We start from the raw sequence: 14,413 nt of genomic DNA, 5'->3' as shown, positions 1-14,413 counted from the left end.
TCGAAATTGTCCAATTTCAGGCCGTGGCCAGGGAAAAGTCGGGCGCTCTGTGAGCTGTCGAACGCGAGTGCGAGTGCGAGTACAAGTGCATTGACCCACACAATTATTATTTCCGCAGCAATGGGGACGATGTGTGAACCCGTTTCGATTGTCTCGACGCTCATTGCCGTAAAAGTGCAAGTTCAAAGCTGCAGGAAACGCTAAACGACGACGGCATAATGGCAAAAGTGTAACGGCCTACAACTTGTTCGTTGACTCGAAAATCGACCATTGAAAATCGCCAGGGTGTATTCAACATGTGCGGGATTTATTCAACATATCAGCCATCCATCCATCCTCCCTCAATCACGACTGCCGCAGCTCGGGCAGTCCCTTAATGATAACGTCCAGTGCCTTCATGTCCTTGTTGACCGTCTCGCTGAGCACTTCCATGGCGCGCTGCTGCATGGTCAGGAAGGTCTTCATCTCGTCCTCGGCCTCCTTGTCGATGGCGTACTCGGCTCCTCCGTTGGCGGCGAACTGATTGCGTTGCATGCGCATCTGAGAGAGCAGCTCGCTGAGCCGGCCCTTGAATTGGGTGGGGGCGGAGACGACGGCCTGCATGTTCTGCAACTTGGTGCGCATGGCCTCCTCCTCGGGCGTCAATGAGGTTCCCACCTTGCGGGTGCACTCTTGCTTCACGATAATCTGTAAACGGCAAAGTTTAAGCCATTAATAATAGAGCAGATAGCAATGTTACATTATCCTACCCTGAGTATGCGGTGTCCCAACTCGGCTAATTTTCTTTTATGTTCTATAATCTTGGCTGTGGCCGTGGCATGTCGCTGTCTTAGTTCCGTCAGTTCACCTCTCCACTTTCTTCATGTAAAGCGCATGCGTGTCCGTTTCCTGTTCCTGGCACTTGACGCGCCACTTCAGGTCGCTGAAGCCGACCATGGGCACTGGAATCAATTTGCTGGCATCCGGATTGTCCGAATTGGCCTGGCGCCACATGCGCGGATCCACGCCCCTGGGTGGATTCTCGAGGTACTCCTTCAACTGATCCTCGTCGGGCAGCACATGAGCCAAGGCCTCCACAATGCCAAGATTGTTCAGTTGCGGCTTCAACGATGCCTGATTCAGGTAGTTTGACAGTTCGGTGGCCAATATCCGCTTGCTTTCGTTGGGCGCATGCTGCAGCTTCTCCTCCACGTAGATAACCATCTGGCACTTCTTGTTCTCCAGCTCCTTGATGGAGTCAATGTGAACCAGCATGTTGGGTTTGCTGCCGAAAAGGCTATGTAGTGTTTGCACCACTTGCTGCTGGTGTGGCCTAAAGAAGAGATCATGAGTCATGGTTCGCAAAAGTAGTCACAATTACTTACTTAACGGCAGAGAGTTCTCGGCAGAAGTTAAGGGCCACCAACCCCAGTTTGTTGTCCTTGCCCGGCATGCGACTGTAGCCGATGGCCTTGAAGCGGCACATTACGTTCTCCGGCGTGATGTCCACCGGCGCCGCACTCTGGGAGTAAAACATCTTGCCCGTGCCCCACGTGGCCTGCAAGTAGTTCCATTTCGCCACTATCTTATCCCGGTCGTCGCCAAAAATGGACACATTGAGAATGGACTGGGCAAAGGCCTCGTCGGCCGAGATGGGCGCCGGTTGCTGTTGCGGCTGACCAAGCATGAAGTTAGTGCCACCGAAGCCACCGAATCCCGGCGTGACTGTTGAATTTGCAGGCTTGGCAAAGCCTGAAACATGAACCAGGTTAGGAATACCACACAAAAAAACTAATTGGTCGCCGCAATTAAACTCACTGGATCCAAAGGCTCCGCCTCCAAAGCCAGTGGACTGGCTGGTTCCGAAGCCGCCGAAAGCAGGTGCTGAAGTTGTCGTTGTCCCAAAGCCTGCAAATCCACTTGCGGGCGCGGTACTTACCGCCGCCGGCTGACCGAATCCACTGAAAGCCGGTGGCGCTGCACTAGTGGCTGGAGCACCAAACAAACTGGCCTGACTCGTTGCCGGAGCTGCTCCAAATCCGGCGAAACCGCCTCCGCCAAGACCCGTGCCCGCCGCCGTAGTCGTGGCCGCTCCAAAGGCCGGGGCGCTGCCAAAGGCTGAGCCACCAAAGCCGGGTGTTGAGGTGGCGGTTCCGAAAGCCGGGGCAGCTGTCTGGGCGCCAAAGGCCGGAGCGGCAGCCTGGGCACCAAAGGCAGGAGCAGCAGCGGATGCTCCAAAGCCGGAACCGCCACCAAAGGCAGAGGTAGCCGGCTGGGAGCCAAAGGCCGTTGTCGGAGCGGCCTGGGCTCCGAATGCGGGTGCCGGCTGACTGGTTGCTGCTGCTTCTCCAAACGGTGTTCCGAACAGGCCGCCAGTTGCTGAGCAGAGAGATAAGAAGGCGGGAAAATGGGTCAGCGATTGGGAAACTAGGCTTTTGTCATGCGATCTTATCTGAGACTGAGATTTCGGGGTTCGAAATTCTAAGCTAGTTTTAGTTTATTTCGAGCTCTTAACGCCCGTTGGTCGTGGGAAATGGCGGTGATCTTCATTTTGCTAATCCTCGTGCTGGGTTTCGTGGGATATGTGGGCTATGTGATCCACAAGAAGGGGTAAGATCCTCTGGCCTGAGATTTTGGGGAGTAACAACATACAATATCCCCTGCTTCCAGCATCGATCCCAAGGACATCCGTATCCAGAGCCTGCAGGATGCCAAGAGGCTGCTGCAGCCACCGCCAAGTGGGAATGGACCCCACAAATACCTGGAGAAGAGGGCATGAGGTGTCTTGTTTACGGAAACTCACTTTTGGTCGGCGTGCTTGTTGCTCCCAGCGACGTGTTGGCTCCGAAAAAGGACATGGTGCGGATGATTCTCAAGGATGATTCGTTGCCGGTGAATTTGGGTTGCCTTCCCTAAAGGCCTTCTTAATAAATTTCGGTTTTGTTTAATTAAAATAAGTCTTAATCCTAATAAACGTAAAATTTTGGCGCTTTTTGAGAAAAGTTCTGTAGTGTGACCGCACTTCGACGGCTTAAATATACCAAAAAAATGAAATTGAGCATATGGTTGAAAACTTGGATAAGCCATTAACGGTACTGCCAAACGAATTTAAAATTGTTCCGGAAATTAGATAACTATACACCACGAAAAACGATCTGAACTATTGTTTAAATGATTGTACCTTAAAAAAAAATACATGTCTGATCTTTTTTAAAATAATTAAGTTTTTTTTGTGTTACTTGTTTAGGAAGATGCATTTTGCGTGTTTTAATTTGCTTTTGAAAAGACATTTATTTCAATACCCGAAGCTTGTCTTCCGTATTTTCATTCTTTTTCTAAGTTAGCATATAATTTTGTATAACCCATCCTAAACTTTTCAAGATCAATTACCATTAACTAAATAATTGTAGTTTTTTAATTACCGTATATATTTTTAATTGCGATTACATACTTTAAGAGTTTGACATTTTAAAATCTTGTGCTGAACTTATTTATGTAAAGTTCGAATGGAATGGATATTTTCTGAAAACCTATTTCTGAATGAAATTTTTTTTTATGAGCAAATCATTTACTAATCTAAAAATAGACCCGAAGTCAGATTCCCTTTACCATTACTACCCACTTCAAATGAGTCCGAATATTTGGGCTTGTTCTTTTCTTTATTGATACACTTATAGCATAGCATAGTATAGATTTTGGTTATCAATAGACATACACCATATACAAATTTCTTTGAAATTATTCCAATTTAATTGCAATAACATTCAAAAATCATCGCAACCTCTGCTCACCAGATCCAAAGAGATACATTCACATATATATCAATTACAAATTCGTGTCGCATATTAGCATTTTTTTTTAAATTCACAAAAATCAACAGGGAAACTAATAATACGTTTTCGATCTCGCTCTCGCCAACTATTTATACAAGTCACTGTGGCGACGATCGCTTGCATAGCTCCTTAGTTCGATTGCAACTCAAGATATGATTTTAGTCCGAGCGTTTAAAACTAAGGTGCATACGTTTCTGATTTACTGCTTTGGAAGTAAGTGGTCTTCTTAGATCGGCTGATTCGGATACGGATTCGAGTATGCCGCTTGTCGCTCTCTTCTCTGGCTAATTTAGATGCTTTTAATCGTTATAATTATATATGTATGTGTACGCTTATATGCTCGTTCTACAACTAGGTTTGTGTTAACAAAAACAAAAAAATCATAACAATTTCGTAAATGGAAATACATTGATAGTTCGCGTGTGCATGGGTGGATGAGTAGGATGATTTCTCGGGGGGAAGGATCGAGGGATGGGGTTGAGGATGGGGAAACCGGACATAAAAAACATGGACAGCAACGGAAAGAGCTGGCGAACGAGCAAACGGAAAGCGCAGCAGCAGCCATTGATTCTCACACACTCGATATACGTAGCCGTATATACCTCGATTGGTTATGCACTGGCTATATATATATGTAACATTTAGATTAGTATGCGCGTGTTTTATAAAGTAGACAAATATATGTTCTAGTGGCCTCCGGAGTGCTCGCCGCGTTCGCTTGTACTTCCTCAGAAGACGAAGCGGTTGATGTTCATGCCCAGTCCGTTGCCACCGCATCCTCCGGACGGCGGTGGCGCCTGGTCGTCCTCGTCGCCATCGCCATCGAAGCTGTGCCGGCTGACGAACCCATTGCCGCCGTGACCGCCGCCGCCGCGCTTGAAGCGCTGCATCCTCAACTCCTCGTTGTAGACATGGTTGTCCTTTTTCACGTAGTCTCGCAGCTGGCGCGGCAATTCCTCCAGCGTTAGTGGCAGCGACAGCGGCACCGAGACCACTTGGTGGCTCGAACCCGAGCCCATGCTCGAGCTGCAGCTGGCCGACGCTCCATTAGACTCGTTGGAGCGGCCGCACATCTTATAGAACAGGATGTAGGGCGTGTTGGGCGAGGTGAGGTTATGCATCTCCTCCGGCTGCGAGTGGGTAACCAAGTTGTCATTGAACTTGTACCAGTTCTTCGCCTGATCTGCCGCGAATGTAAAGTAGTGGCCGGAATCCATGCTGTAGCCGGCGTGCACAACTCCGGCATACAGATCGTAATGCACCGTGGACATCTCCTGCAGCGAGTCCGTGGCGCACATCTTCACAGTGACCTGCGATGCGAAAAGTGGGGGTTAGTTGTTTAGTTTTTCGATCAAGTACACACACTGGCAGTCACTTACGCTCTCATCGTGGAACACCTTATGCATCAGCTTGGTGCGAAAGTGGTACTTCTGGTCGTACTTGAATTGCTTGAGCGTGAGTATAAGATTCCTCGGCGCCTGGGTGACCCCGATGTGGCGCTCCGCATCGCAGAGTTTCTTGCAGCGCGGACAGAAGTACTGATTGTCACCGTCCAGCTTCTCCGGCGAGCAGTAGTACTCGATCAGATCCTGCACTGAGTAGTTGGTGGCTCCGCAGTCGTCCTTGTCATCGGGAAAGGACAGCTGCAGCTCCCGGAAGCTGTCCTCGTTCCGGCTCTCCCAGCCGCAGCTCAGACAGCGGTGGGTGGTGGACAACTTGCCGGCGAACGTCTTGTCGATGGTCGATGGTGGCTTCGCAGGAATCGCCGACTGTCCCGGCTGCTGCGAGCCATTTGTGCCTTTGGTGGGTGTCGCAGGGGGAGTGGGTGTGGGCTTGTGACTGCCATTGCCACTGCCGCTTCCGCTGCCGAGCTCGCGATCCTTACTGTTGTACGGAATTACGCCGCTGGTCACAATCTCCTCGCTCAGCAGGGCGGGAACGTCTTCGACCTCCGAGCTGGCCTTCGGCGGAGCGCCACTGCGACCTGCCGCTGAGGGGCTGTTGATCTCGTGCTCGTGCAGCAGGTCGAGCAGATATCCTAGGAACTCGGAACTGTCCTGTTGAAGGCCGGGCGTGAAACCGGGCGGTCGGGTGGCATTCAGCACTCGCGAGGGCGTCAGCTCGTAGCGCAGCGAGTGGTGCATCAGGGCGATCTGCTGCTGAACCTTCATCAGCAGGAGCGAGTCGCACTCGATGAGCAGGATCTGCCTGCTGAAACTGGAGGAGACAAATTGGAATGAGTTTTGAATTAGAATTGATATTTAAATATACGTTAATAATAATAATAATCAAAGTTTGTAAACTGTATGCAACCTTATTATGTATCCTAAACAAATAAATGCTTTAGAGGGCACATCCATCATATTTCTATTGATTTGATGGTTCATTTAAACACAATTTAAAAAGTTTATACAATTTAAAACTGTTTAAATGGTCGGAGCCCAAAGGAGATAAGCTGGTCGCGAAAAGGATATCTGGCTTGACTTACTCGCTGGTCATGGCCAGTGCCTGGAGAACACTGTTCATGTAGCAGGTGTTTCCCAGGTTCACCAGCCCGACCCTCGCATTCCGCCGACCCCACGGCTGGGCATTCTCGTGCATGGCCCGCGCCAACGCCACGCAATTCGGAGAGGGTTCGAACGTTTGCAGAGCCTTTTTTGCGGCGACATAGAGGTCATCCTGATCGTAGAAACGCAGCATCAGGGCGCTGGTGAGGTCCACCAGCTGCTGCAGACAATTGCGGGCTTCCAGACCAATCTCATCCATAATGGCCGACTGGTTCTTCATGTGCTGCAGTACAAGGGGAATCCTCGGCAAGATCTGAAAACAAAACAAAAACTCAATTGAGAAGTTCAAGGTAACGATCGAGCCGAGTTAACCTTGTGAAAAACCTCGGGCGTCTGGTTAATCGTCGACAGCATGTGGTACACCACTGGGGCGGCCTTCTGACGCAGCGCCGGGAAGATCATCACCTGGAACAGCTTTTCGATGTTGTCCAGCGCAATCTCGTCCAGCAGCACCCGCTTGCCCTGGTCCCGCAGACCCGTGAGCAGGGCCAGCACCCAGAGATTCAGGTTGCTGCAGAAGGTGCAGTAGGTGATCCAGTCGCACAGCAGATTCACCGTCTTCCGGATGCTCGCGTCCTGCACATTCTGCTCCAGCAGCGAGTGCACCGCCTCGAGGATCTGGTTGGAGTCGAACAGCTGGAACACAATGGCCACGGCGCACGAGGGCGGCGGCTCGAACGGCGACTTGGTGATCAGCTCGTAGACGACGCGCAGGTAGAACATCTGGTGGAACTTCTCGTTGCGCGTGGCCAGAAAGGCGCCCACCTGGCACACGTCCTCCTTGAGGCGCGGACAGTAGCCCCGCGTCCGCTGGTATCTGCAGTCGGGCCAGATCCACGATGGCCCGCTCGCAGATGGCCATCACATTGTGGCCCTGCTCCGGCAGATCAATGCTCTGGAGGTGGGCCAGCAGGCTCTTGATGTCCCGCTTGCCAGCTCGGTTGGAGTTTAGGCCCTCGCCGGCCGACGAGCCCGTGTCCATGCCCTCGGCCGGTCCGTTCTCGGCGGGCAGCTTCAGCCCGCTGGTGGACATGGGACTGGCGTTGGGCGGCATCCCGTTGCCGGCGCCTGCGGCGTTTTCCGAGGCATCGCCCGCCTCACTGTTGTTCTGCTTGACGGCCATCCTGCGCAGCAGCCGCTTTGCGTGGGCTGGGGCGTGGAAGTGGGCGGCGCGAAGGCTGAGGGTTGACCACTGGGCCGACTGGCGCTTCCAGCTACCAGCAGACGGAGGCTTCGGCTTGCCCTAGCGCCCGAACACTGCGGCTTTTCCGATGCCTGCGACTCTGAGCGAGGAGTCTGAGCCGCGTGTCCTTGAGCCGCGCTCCGTTACGTGTCGTCGTTACGTTGTTGCGATGACCTTTTGTTGTCTTCCGTTCGGTTCACTGTCGATCGCGGGCCGATCTCGGCCAGAAGTGGCAGCACACTTACTTCACCGAATCCTTGGCGAATGTGCGTATGGTGCACGGGAAGGTCGGTGGCCCGTGCCACATTAATCACCCCTTTTTCCGGGTTATCCTGCCTGGCTCTCCGTTCGATTCGTCAATTCACACGTTGCCCGTAGAACTGGATGGCGCGGATTGAGTAGATTCGCCCTAATAACTACAATTTTGACTGCTTTTCAACGAATTCTTTGTGATATTTTTCGGATTTGTTAATGTTGTCTACTGAGTCAGTGAAAGCGTTATCGACACGTTCAGACGGCATGACATGCAGGGCGCCTATGCACGATACCTATTTCGGGGTGAGAATAACTTAATTTATCGTATCATATTTTATTTATCAGATTCTATTTATTTGAGTTATACAAGTCGTACGACTTTTCTGGGTAATAATAGTTTTTTTCTAAATTGCCCTACGTGGTGAAATAAATTGTAAGAAAGTCTTAGCGTGCATAGGCCGCCATGTGAAGGCGTTGCCATGTGAATAACAGCTGTTTGTGGCGAATGACAGCTGTTCGTGGTGAATGGCTTTGATATTTGTTTTGACTCGGCTTTTGAACATTTTCGGGGTAGAAAAGCATTTACAGATAAAAAAATATATTTAAATTACTATAAATACGATGCATCCTGGGCAAATCGAGGTTAACGAGGTCACCGGCTATTGGGAGTTTCTGCTCAGTGTGAGTAGTATGATAATAGTGACAAATCCAATAACGCTGACATGGCTCTACATTTTTCAGATCGACTGGAAGGATCCTTGGCTTATTTGCCTTATACTTGTGCATATCATGACCACCACAACTGCTCTACTAAGTCGTAACAACTCCAATTTTCAGGTTTTCCTATTCCTAGTGCTACGTACGTGTAATGTCCGAGGTTTCCGATATATCCACTAATGTTTCCGATTTTTGCATGTGCTTTTTCTTCTAGTGCTGGCGGTTTATTTCACCGAAAGCATTAACGAATACGCAGCACAAAACTGGAGTTCCTTCTCAAAACAACAGTATTTCGATAGCAACGGCCTTTTTATTTCGACAGTTTTTTCAATTCCTATTTTGCTGAACTGTATGCTGCTGATCGTAAGTAAACATTTATCATAACAAGTTCCGGAACTACATTTATATTCTTTCTTTTAGGGCACTTGGCTTTACAGCTCCACGCAACTGATGGTAACTTTGAAAATAGCCCAACTGAAGGAGCGGCTTCGAAAAGAACGCCAAAATAAGGCGGATTCGGAATCCTCAGCCAATCATGTCAAGGCAGAATAGAATTTAAACTTACAGTTAAGGCAGTTGAAAACACAAGCAGAGCTGTGAAGTATACTTTCCAAATAAGTACTATAATCAAAGATATTAACTGAAGAGTAGTTTGCTGCCAATTATTAATAGTTTTTTGTGTGTCTGCTGAGTTACAGGGTTCCCAAACTATTTCAATGGAATTGTTGCCAATAAATTTGCTTACAGGCAGACGCCTAAACATACATAAAATCATTAAAACTGTGTTAAATTTATATAATAATGTTATACATGTCTGTCAATATTTGTAATTTTTCAGCAAAAACGTCTAAAAATAATCCTTTACTATAGGAAAAATCTTATTACTTTGTTATAATTTAAAAAATGGATAGTTTTAAAAAGTTTTCAAATTTGCCGCCAAAATATTTTGAAAACTGATTCCAGTGACTAGTTCCTGATTATTAATATTAATTTCAAAAAGTTATCAATTTTTTAAATTGCGATTGAAGCACTTATTTTACTGCTGAGTTACATCAAATTCATCGAAGAATTGGCTGATAAAAATTAAATAAAAAAATAATGCACACTGGAATCTACTGACACTTAAAAGGCGGTAACCATATTTTTTTTAACTACAATTACTTAAAAAACGATTATAGTACTTAATTGAAGTTTGAAAAAGTTGAAAAGGCAACTTTAAGTTTGACAATTGAAGAATTGCCAAACTAAAATTTGCCCCTGTTTGGTAAAATAATAATAGTCAATAAACGGTAATACATTTTTATAGCATTGCAAAGGGCTTAACAGTATTTTGTTAGCACTATTTTAGTATTTTTTCTTGTTATCTTAAATACTGCGTCCAAAGACCAACACAAAATGTGGCCACCCAAACTTTTTGTGCGGTACAACAGTGTTTACTTAGTTTTTGGTTTTGGAGCATTTTTTTTAAGCCTGAGTACTGAGCCTTCTGATAATTTGCCAAATGAGTTCAAAACGTCAAAAGCGCGCTAAATCTTTCTCTACAGATGAGAAAAATTTGTTAATCTATTGCGTTAAAAGTCATAGCGCAATTTGGGACCTCACTGATCCAAAACATGGTGACAATAATGTGGTCAGAGAGGATTGGGAAGTTATAGCGGAGTCTTTAGAAAAAACTGGCAAGTTATTATAAAAATGTACCATTAAATAAACAACAATATTTTTAAAAAGTGAATGAATGTAGAGACGCGTGGACCTCACTACGAGAGAGCTATCGGTACCACCGTAAACAGGCATCAAATCGTTTGAAAAAAAATGGAGCAGCTGACGGGGACGCTTTGGAACAGCCTGAAATTCGGTGGGAGTTTGCCGAACGCATGTCCTTTTTGCCCGACTTTTCCAAAAAGAGAACGTACGCTTTTTTTTAAATATTTCATTTAAACACAATCAAACTGTAAAATACACCTTTTTGTAGGACTTTCAGTTCCGATTTTACGGAAGACAACGACTCCTCTATTGACTTTCTGGATGATGAGGATGAAGAATTCCCAAGCTGTTTGACATCGGGAGGAAAAAGCAAACACGACTATGTAATAATTATGTTTAGCACAAGGCTTCTACCTAAAAATAACCCATTTACATTTTTAGAAACAGAAGAGCACTCCCAGTAAGTCAAAATCGAAGTCCACCGAGAATTCAGCCCTAGTGGAGTTGCTGGGTGGTTACCTAAAGGAATCGAAGGAAACCATCGATGCCCAGATCGAATTACAAAATAACAAAAAAGAATCGCCCTATGCAACAGCACTGAGCTATTGGGACACACTTTTAAATAACATGCCACCTCAGCAGGCTCAGTTGACTGTCATAAAAATAACAAACATGATCCACGAGGCTTCTCTTAAAGTATTAAATAAGGATAAATAGTTTTAAGTATTCACAATTTCATTATAACTATTCAAAAAAATATAAATAAGGCACACATTCGACATATTTTGGGTTAAGTAACTAAGAACTATTTTTTTTGTGAGTGTCAAGTACCTTCAAAACTGTTTACAAAATCTTTTACGTTATCTCTCACATATTTTGGATAGTCCTGTACTCTGTCACGAAATTGGATAAATTCTTCGGGCAAAGAATCGAGGACTTTGTGTTGACTGACTTCATACTCCATTGGACTTCGTCTAAGGACATAATTATGGAGTAAACAACATGCAGTGATAATATTTTTTGTTCTATCTGGATGACACAAATTAGTTCGATGCACTGCCTTCCACTTAAGGCTCAGTATACCAAATGCCCTGTCAACGACTCTACGTGCTCTGCCTAGCCGATTATTAAAAACTAACTCCTTTCTCGTTAAGTTTTTTGAGGTATATGGCTTCATAATGCGTTTGGACAACGGAAATGCATCGTCTGCCACTAGGTAATAGGGCAGCATAACTTCATTTCGTGGCTTATCATCTGGAAAATTCAACTGGTCTAGAAGGATTGCTTTGCCAAGCTTGCAATGAGTAAATGCGTTGATATCGCTTTCGCTTCCATAGGCTTCAATGTCCAAATAAGTGAACCTGTACTTAGCGTCACTGACAGCCATTATAACCAATGAGTGATTGCCCTATAAAAAGGAAATAGTTAGTTTCCCGTGCGTTAATTTTAGGTAATTCAAAATACCTTATTGCTATTAAATTCGCAGCCACTTCGGGCTGGAGCCTTAATGGACACATGTTTGCCATCAATAGCTCCCACACAGTTGGGAAAACACCAGATATTTTCAAAATCCTCAGCACTTTTCAGCATTAATTCTTTAGTCCAGGCAGGCATTTCGTGTTTAAGTTGTTTGCATAATTCAACGCACACCGATTCAATTATTGGTCCTATACGTTGCTTGCTTATCCGATAGGATGAAGCAATATGGCTTTGATTATCCCCTGAAGCTAAATACCTAAATTATATTTAAAATATGATAAATATTACGAGTGAAAAAATCTTTAGAAAAACTACGAGAAATACTTACTCCAGGACTAAGGCCAACTTTTCGTGGGGTCGAATCGAATCAGGGCGTGAAAACACTTTTGGAGCAAGACTTGGCTCCATCTTGCTACATAGTTCTTGAAACAGCGCAAAGCTCATGTGAAAGTTTTCAAAAAACGTAGAGGGACTTTGCTTTAAGTTTTCGAACTGTGTAATATAAGATATTTACAATATCGAACATTTTTGTTTTCTTCCAAGCTCACATGTGTTGAAAATCGTCCTTTTTTTGACCGTTCCTTTAAAAACGGATTTACCCAACACGAGCGAGGACGCTTTTTATTGTCCTTATCGTTGATTAGTAGTGCTGTAGCAACAGCAGCCATAATAGCATTAGTTTCTATTCGTTTTAGTAGTAAAATATCCATGTTGACAGTTCAATTGTTTGTTTGGTTTTAGGCAGTGTGACCGTGTTCCTTTAAGACTGAAAATACCCAAGCGAACCCTCTAGGAATAGTGAGCTGTAAATGGTATTTTTGTTTTTTGTAGCCTGAGTACTGGGACTTTCCGACCTTATTCCCCGGCAGCCCGATCTCCACAAAAGGATTTTCCGAAAAACTTTCACTTTAACAACGATTTAATGACTATTTGCATCAAATCATCCTTTCAACGCTTTTTTTTTTCAATTGTTTCAATGTATTTTTCGTCGATCTGAGTGACCATTTTTCAAAGTTGGCTATCGATGCGTGTTAGGGATGGGAATAACATCGATAGCAGTCGATGGGACCGATGTTTCCAAACACCGTTCCTCCCCCACCTCTAGAAAAAATCTCTTTCCGTTTTTGTGCGCAACCAAAAAAGATGGCCGATGTAAATATTTTTTCGAGAATCCATTAAAATCTTGGCATCGGGGCGTGAATAGGCCGAAATGAAGTGGCGAGCTCAGCCAGCGGTATTCCGCGAACGATGGCCAATGTTATTTCTTGGATTCCCAGTGCGGTCCGCCGGCAAAATGGAAACTAATTCGGTGTTTTTTCTATTTAGCAAGTCGACGAGAATCTGAAGAAGAAGCGTACCTTCAAGAAGTTCACCTACCGCGGTGTGGACTTGGACCAGCTTCTGGACATGCCCAAGTGAGTTATTTGAGCCAGGCGGCGGCATTGCCAAGAGTTAGCCCTAACAAGTGCCTTTTTCCGCCGAACAGCAACCAGCTGGTGGAGCTGATGCACAGCCGTGCCCGCAGGCGTTTCTCCCGCGGACTGAAGCGCAAGCCAATGGCCCTGATCAAGAAGCTGCGCAAGGCCAAGAAGGAGGCGCCCCCAAATGAGAAGCCCGAGATCGTCAAGACCCACCTGAGGAACATGATCATCGTCCCCGAGATGACCGGCTCCATCATTGGTGTCTACAACGGCAAGGACTTCGGCCAGGTGAGAACGACATGGAGCTTATATGAGGACCTTTTATGGTGTCTTTATTGGGTGAACAATTGGTTCATAACCCATTTGTTTTACACGCTTTATACATATAGTCGAACTATTTTCCGTCCGCTCCTCCTCGTGCATGTATTTCTCGAAGTTATCGTCAAAATAGAAATAGATTTTTCATAGTTGTAGTGATTTATACAGGTTTAGCTATTCAATGTCCAAACTGCTGGAACCTTATAATCCAATATTAGGTTATATAGTTGTGTTACATATATATTTTTTCAAAATATTCAAATGAGAACTATCTGATGTTTGAGGATTTCAGATTAAGTATTTTTTTTTTTTGTGGTTTAAGTTGCCGCCACACCCGTAAGTGCCGGGTGGTTATTTGGCCGCCCTCGCGTACGTGGAAATCGCCAAGCTATAAGATTAACTATTCTTACAGTTTAGATCGTCTCTGTGTTTAAAACTAATACTGAGGAATCAAACAATTCGAGTTAAAAAAGTTTTAACAATAATTTTGTTCATTTTTGCATAAAGTTTAAAATTTATTCAAGCTTATGGAATATTATTGCAAACATTTTTGTAACGCTGAACAGTAGAATTTTTTCTTTTATAAAGGCCAAGTTAAAAGAAATCTAAAGATACTAAAAACTCGGGTCTTAATAACATCAATTAGGCAGAGATGTATGACACCCATACCTAAAAAAGGCACCATATAAGACTAGGACATAAGCCTCTCCATGACCTGCTCCTTAATCCACATAACTAACTGTTACTTTTTCCAACCCACAGGTGGAGGTCAAGCCCGAGATGATCGGCCACTATCTGGGCGAGTTCGCTCTGACCTACAAGCCCGTTAAGCACGGTCGTCCCGGTATTGGTGCCACCCACAGCTCCCGTTTCATTCCTCTGAAGTGAGCGGTGCTCGTTTTCTGGGCTCTGTTGATGATGCGTAATAAATGAAACGTACTTTGATAAGAACCTCCG

General features: G+C 45.6%; 7 protein-coding genes across 7 annotated transcripts; 4 read left to right on the top strand and 3 right to left on the bottom strand.

The window, feature by feature from the left end:
- Positions 1–286: 286 nt before the first annotated feature.
- On the bottom strand, positions 287–3,082 carry LOC128254642 (probable nucleoporin Nup54). The gene is given in 6 exon segments (XM_052983834.1): positions 287–687; positions 750–848; positions 850–1,312; positions 1,365–1,731; positions 1,798–2,358; positions 2,783–3,082. Coding segments are annotated over 6 exon segments (1,887 nt in total). The 5' UTR covers positions 2,838–3,082; the 3' UTR covers positions 287–345.
- Positions 2,416–2,981, top strand: LOC128254646 (uncharacterized). Its single transcript, XM_052983840.1, has 2 exons — positions 2,416–2,589; positions 2,650–2,981. Exons 1-2 carry the CDS (start codon positions 2,513–2,515, stop codon positions 2,756–2,758), a joined length of 186 nt encoding a protein of 61 aa, XP_052839800.1. The 5' UTR covers positions 2,416–2,512; the 3' UTR covers positions 2,759–2,981.
- Positions 3,083–3,619: 537 nt separating the features above from the next.
- On the bottom strand, positions 3,620–8,808 carry LOC128254689 (ubiquitin carboxyl-terminal hydrolase 35). The gene is given in 6 exon segments (XM_052983913.1): positions 3,620–5,122; positions 5,192–6,029; positions 6,301–6,632; positions 6,692–7,177; positions 7,179–8,110; positions 8,681–8,808. Coding segments are annotated over 5 exon segments (2,562 nt in total). The 5' UTR covers positions 7,503–8,110; positions 8,681–8,808; the 3' UTR covers positions 3,620–4,540.
- On the top strand, positions 8,322–9,312 carry LOC128254692 (transmembrane protein 18). Its single transcript, XM_052983917.1, has 4 exons — positions 8,322–8,498; positions 8,559–8,676; positions 8,749–8,897; positions 8,955–9,312. The coding sequence occupies exons 1-4, from the start codon at positions 8,439–8,441 to the stop codon at positions 9,084–9,086; spliced, it is 459 nt and encodes a 152-aa protein (XP_052839877.1). The 5' UTR covers positions 8,322–8,438; the 3' UTR covers positions 9,087–9,312.
- Positions 9,313–9,899: 587 nt separating this feature from the next.
- Positions 9,900–10,955, top strand: LOC128254691 (uncharacterized). Its single transcript, XM_052983915.1, has 4 exons — positions 9,900–10,210; positions 10,263–10,443; positions 10,507–10,621; positions 10,680–10,955. The coding sequence occupies exons 1-4, from the start codon at positions 10,036–10,038 to the stop codon at positions 10,953–10,955; spliced, it is 747 nt and encodes a 248-aa protein (XP_052839875.1). The 5' UTR covers positions 9,900–10,035.
- A 92-nt stretch (positions 10,956–11,047) lies between these two features.
- On the bottom strand, positions 11,048–12,466 carry LOC128254690 (uncharacterized). The gene is made up of 4 exons (XM_052983914.1): positions 12,266–12,466; positions 12,046–12,209; positions 11,703–11,973; positions 11,048–11,646 (listed from the first exon to the last, which is right to left on the bottom strand). Exons 1-4 carry the CDS (start codon positions 12,425–12,427, stop codon positions 11,062–11,064), a joined length of 1,182 nt encoding a protein of 393 aa, XP_052839874.1. The 5' UTR covers positions 12,428–12,466; the 3' UTR covers positions 11,048–11,061.
- Positions 12,467–12,747: 281 nt separating this feature from the next.
- Positions 12,748–14,407, top strand: LOC128254672 (40S ribosomal protein S15). The gene is made up of 4 exons (XM_052983884.1): positions 12,748–12,869; positions 13,044–13,132; positions 13,204–13,426; positions 14,219–14,407. The coding sequence occupies exons 1-4, from the start codon at positions 12,780–12,782 to the stop codon at positions 14,342–14,344; spliced, it is 528 nt and encodes a 175-aa protein (XP_052839844.1). The 5' UTR covers positions 12,748–12,779; the 3' UTR covers positions 14,345–14,407.
- The last annotated feature ends 6 nt before the right edge of the window (positions 14,408–14,413 follow it).

The sequence above is a fragment of the Drosophila gunungcola genome (genome assembly GCF_025200985.1).
Source record: "Drosophila gunungcola strain Sukarami chromosome 2R unlocalized genomic scaffold, Dgunungcola_SK_2 000006F, whole genome shotgun sequence".
Taxonomy (NCBI): Eukaryota; Metazoa; Arthropoda; class Insecta; order Diptera; family Drosophilidae; genus Drosophila; species Drosophila gunungcola.
This window is presented reverse-complemented; position numbering and strand designations above follow the sequence as displayed.

Excerpts from the sequence above, each read along its gene's own strand:
- LOC128254646 (XM_052983840.1), top strand. The coding sequence starts at position 2,513 with ATGGCGGTGATCTTCATTTTGCTAATCCTCGTGCTGGGTTTCGTGGGA. Across the intron at positions 2,590-2,649 it reads TATGTGATCCACAAGAAGGG|CATCGATCCCAAGGACATCC; the intron begins GTAAGATCCTCT and ends CCCTGCTTCCAG.
- LOC128254692 (XM_052983917.1), top strand. The coding sequence starts at position 8,439 with ATGCATCCTGGGCAAATCGAGGTTAACGAGGTCACCGGCTATTGGGAG. Across the intron at positions 8,499-8,558 it reads ATTGGGAGTTTCTGCTCAGT|ATCGACTGGAAGGATCCTTG; the intron begins GTGAGTAGTATG and ends TACATTTTTCAG. Across the intron at positions 8,677-8,748 it reads TTTCCTATTCCTAGTGCTAC|TGCTGGCGGTTTATTTCACC; the intron begins GTACGTGTAATG and ends TTTTTCTTCTAG.
- LOC128254691 (XM_052983915.1), top strand. The coding sequence starts at position 10,036 with ATGAGTTCAAAACGTCAAAAGCGCGCTAAATCTTTCTCTACAGATGAG. Across the intron at positions 10,211-10,262 it reads GGAGTCTTTAGAAAAAACTG|TGAATGAATGTAGAGACGCG; the intron begins GCAAGTTATTAT and ends ATTTTTAAAAAG. Across the intron at positions 10,622-10,679 it reads GAAAAAGCAAACACGACTAT|AAACAGAAGAGCACTCCCAG; the intron begins GTAATAATTATG and ends TTACATTTTTAG.
- LOC128254690 (XM_052983914.1), bottom strand. The coding sequence starts at position 12,427 with ATGGATATTTTACTACTAAAACGAATAGAAACTAATGCTATTATGGCT. Across the intron at positions 12,210-12,265 it reads AAGGACGATTTTCAACACAT|TTCGAAAACTTAAAGCAAAG; the intron begins GTGAGCTTGGAA and ends TATATTACACAG. Across the intron at positions 11,974-12,045 it reads AAGTTGGCCTTAGTCCTGGA|GTATTTAGCTTCAGGGGATA; the intron begins GTAAGTATTTCT and ends AATATAATTTAG.
- LOC128254672 (XM_052983884.1), top strand. The coding sequence starts at position 12,780 with ATGGGACCGATGTTTCCAAACACCGTTCCTCCCCCACCTCTAGAAAAA. Across the intron at positions 12,870-13,043 it reads AACCAAAAAAGATGGCCGAT|CAAGTCGACGAGAATCTGAA; the intron begins GTAAATATTTTT and ends TTTTCTATTTAG. Across the intron at positions 13,133-13,203 it reads CAGCTTCTGGACATGCCCAA|CAACCAGCTGGTGGAGCTGA; the intron begins GTGAGTTATTTG and ends TCCGCCGAACAG.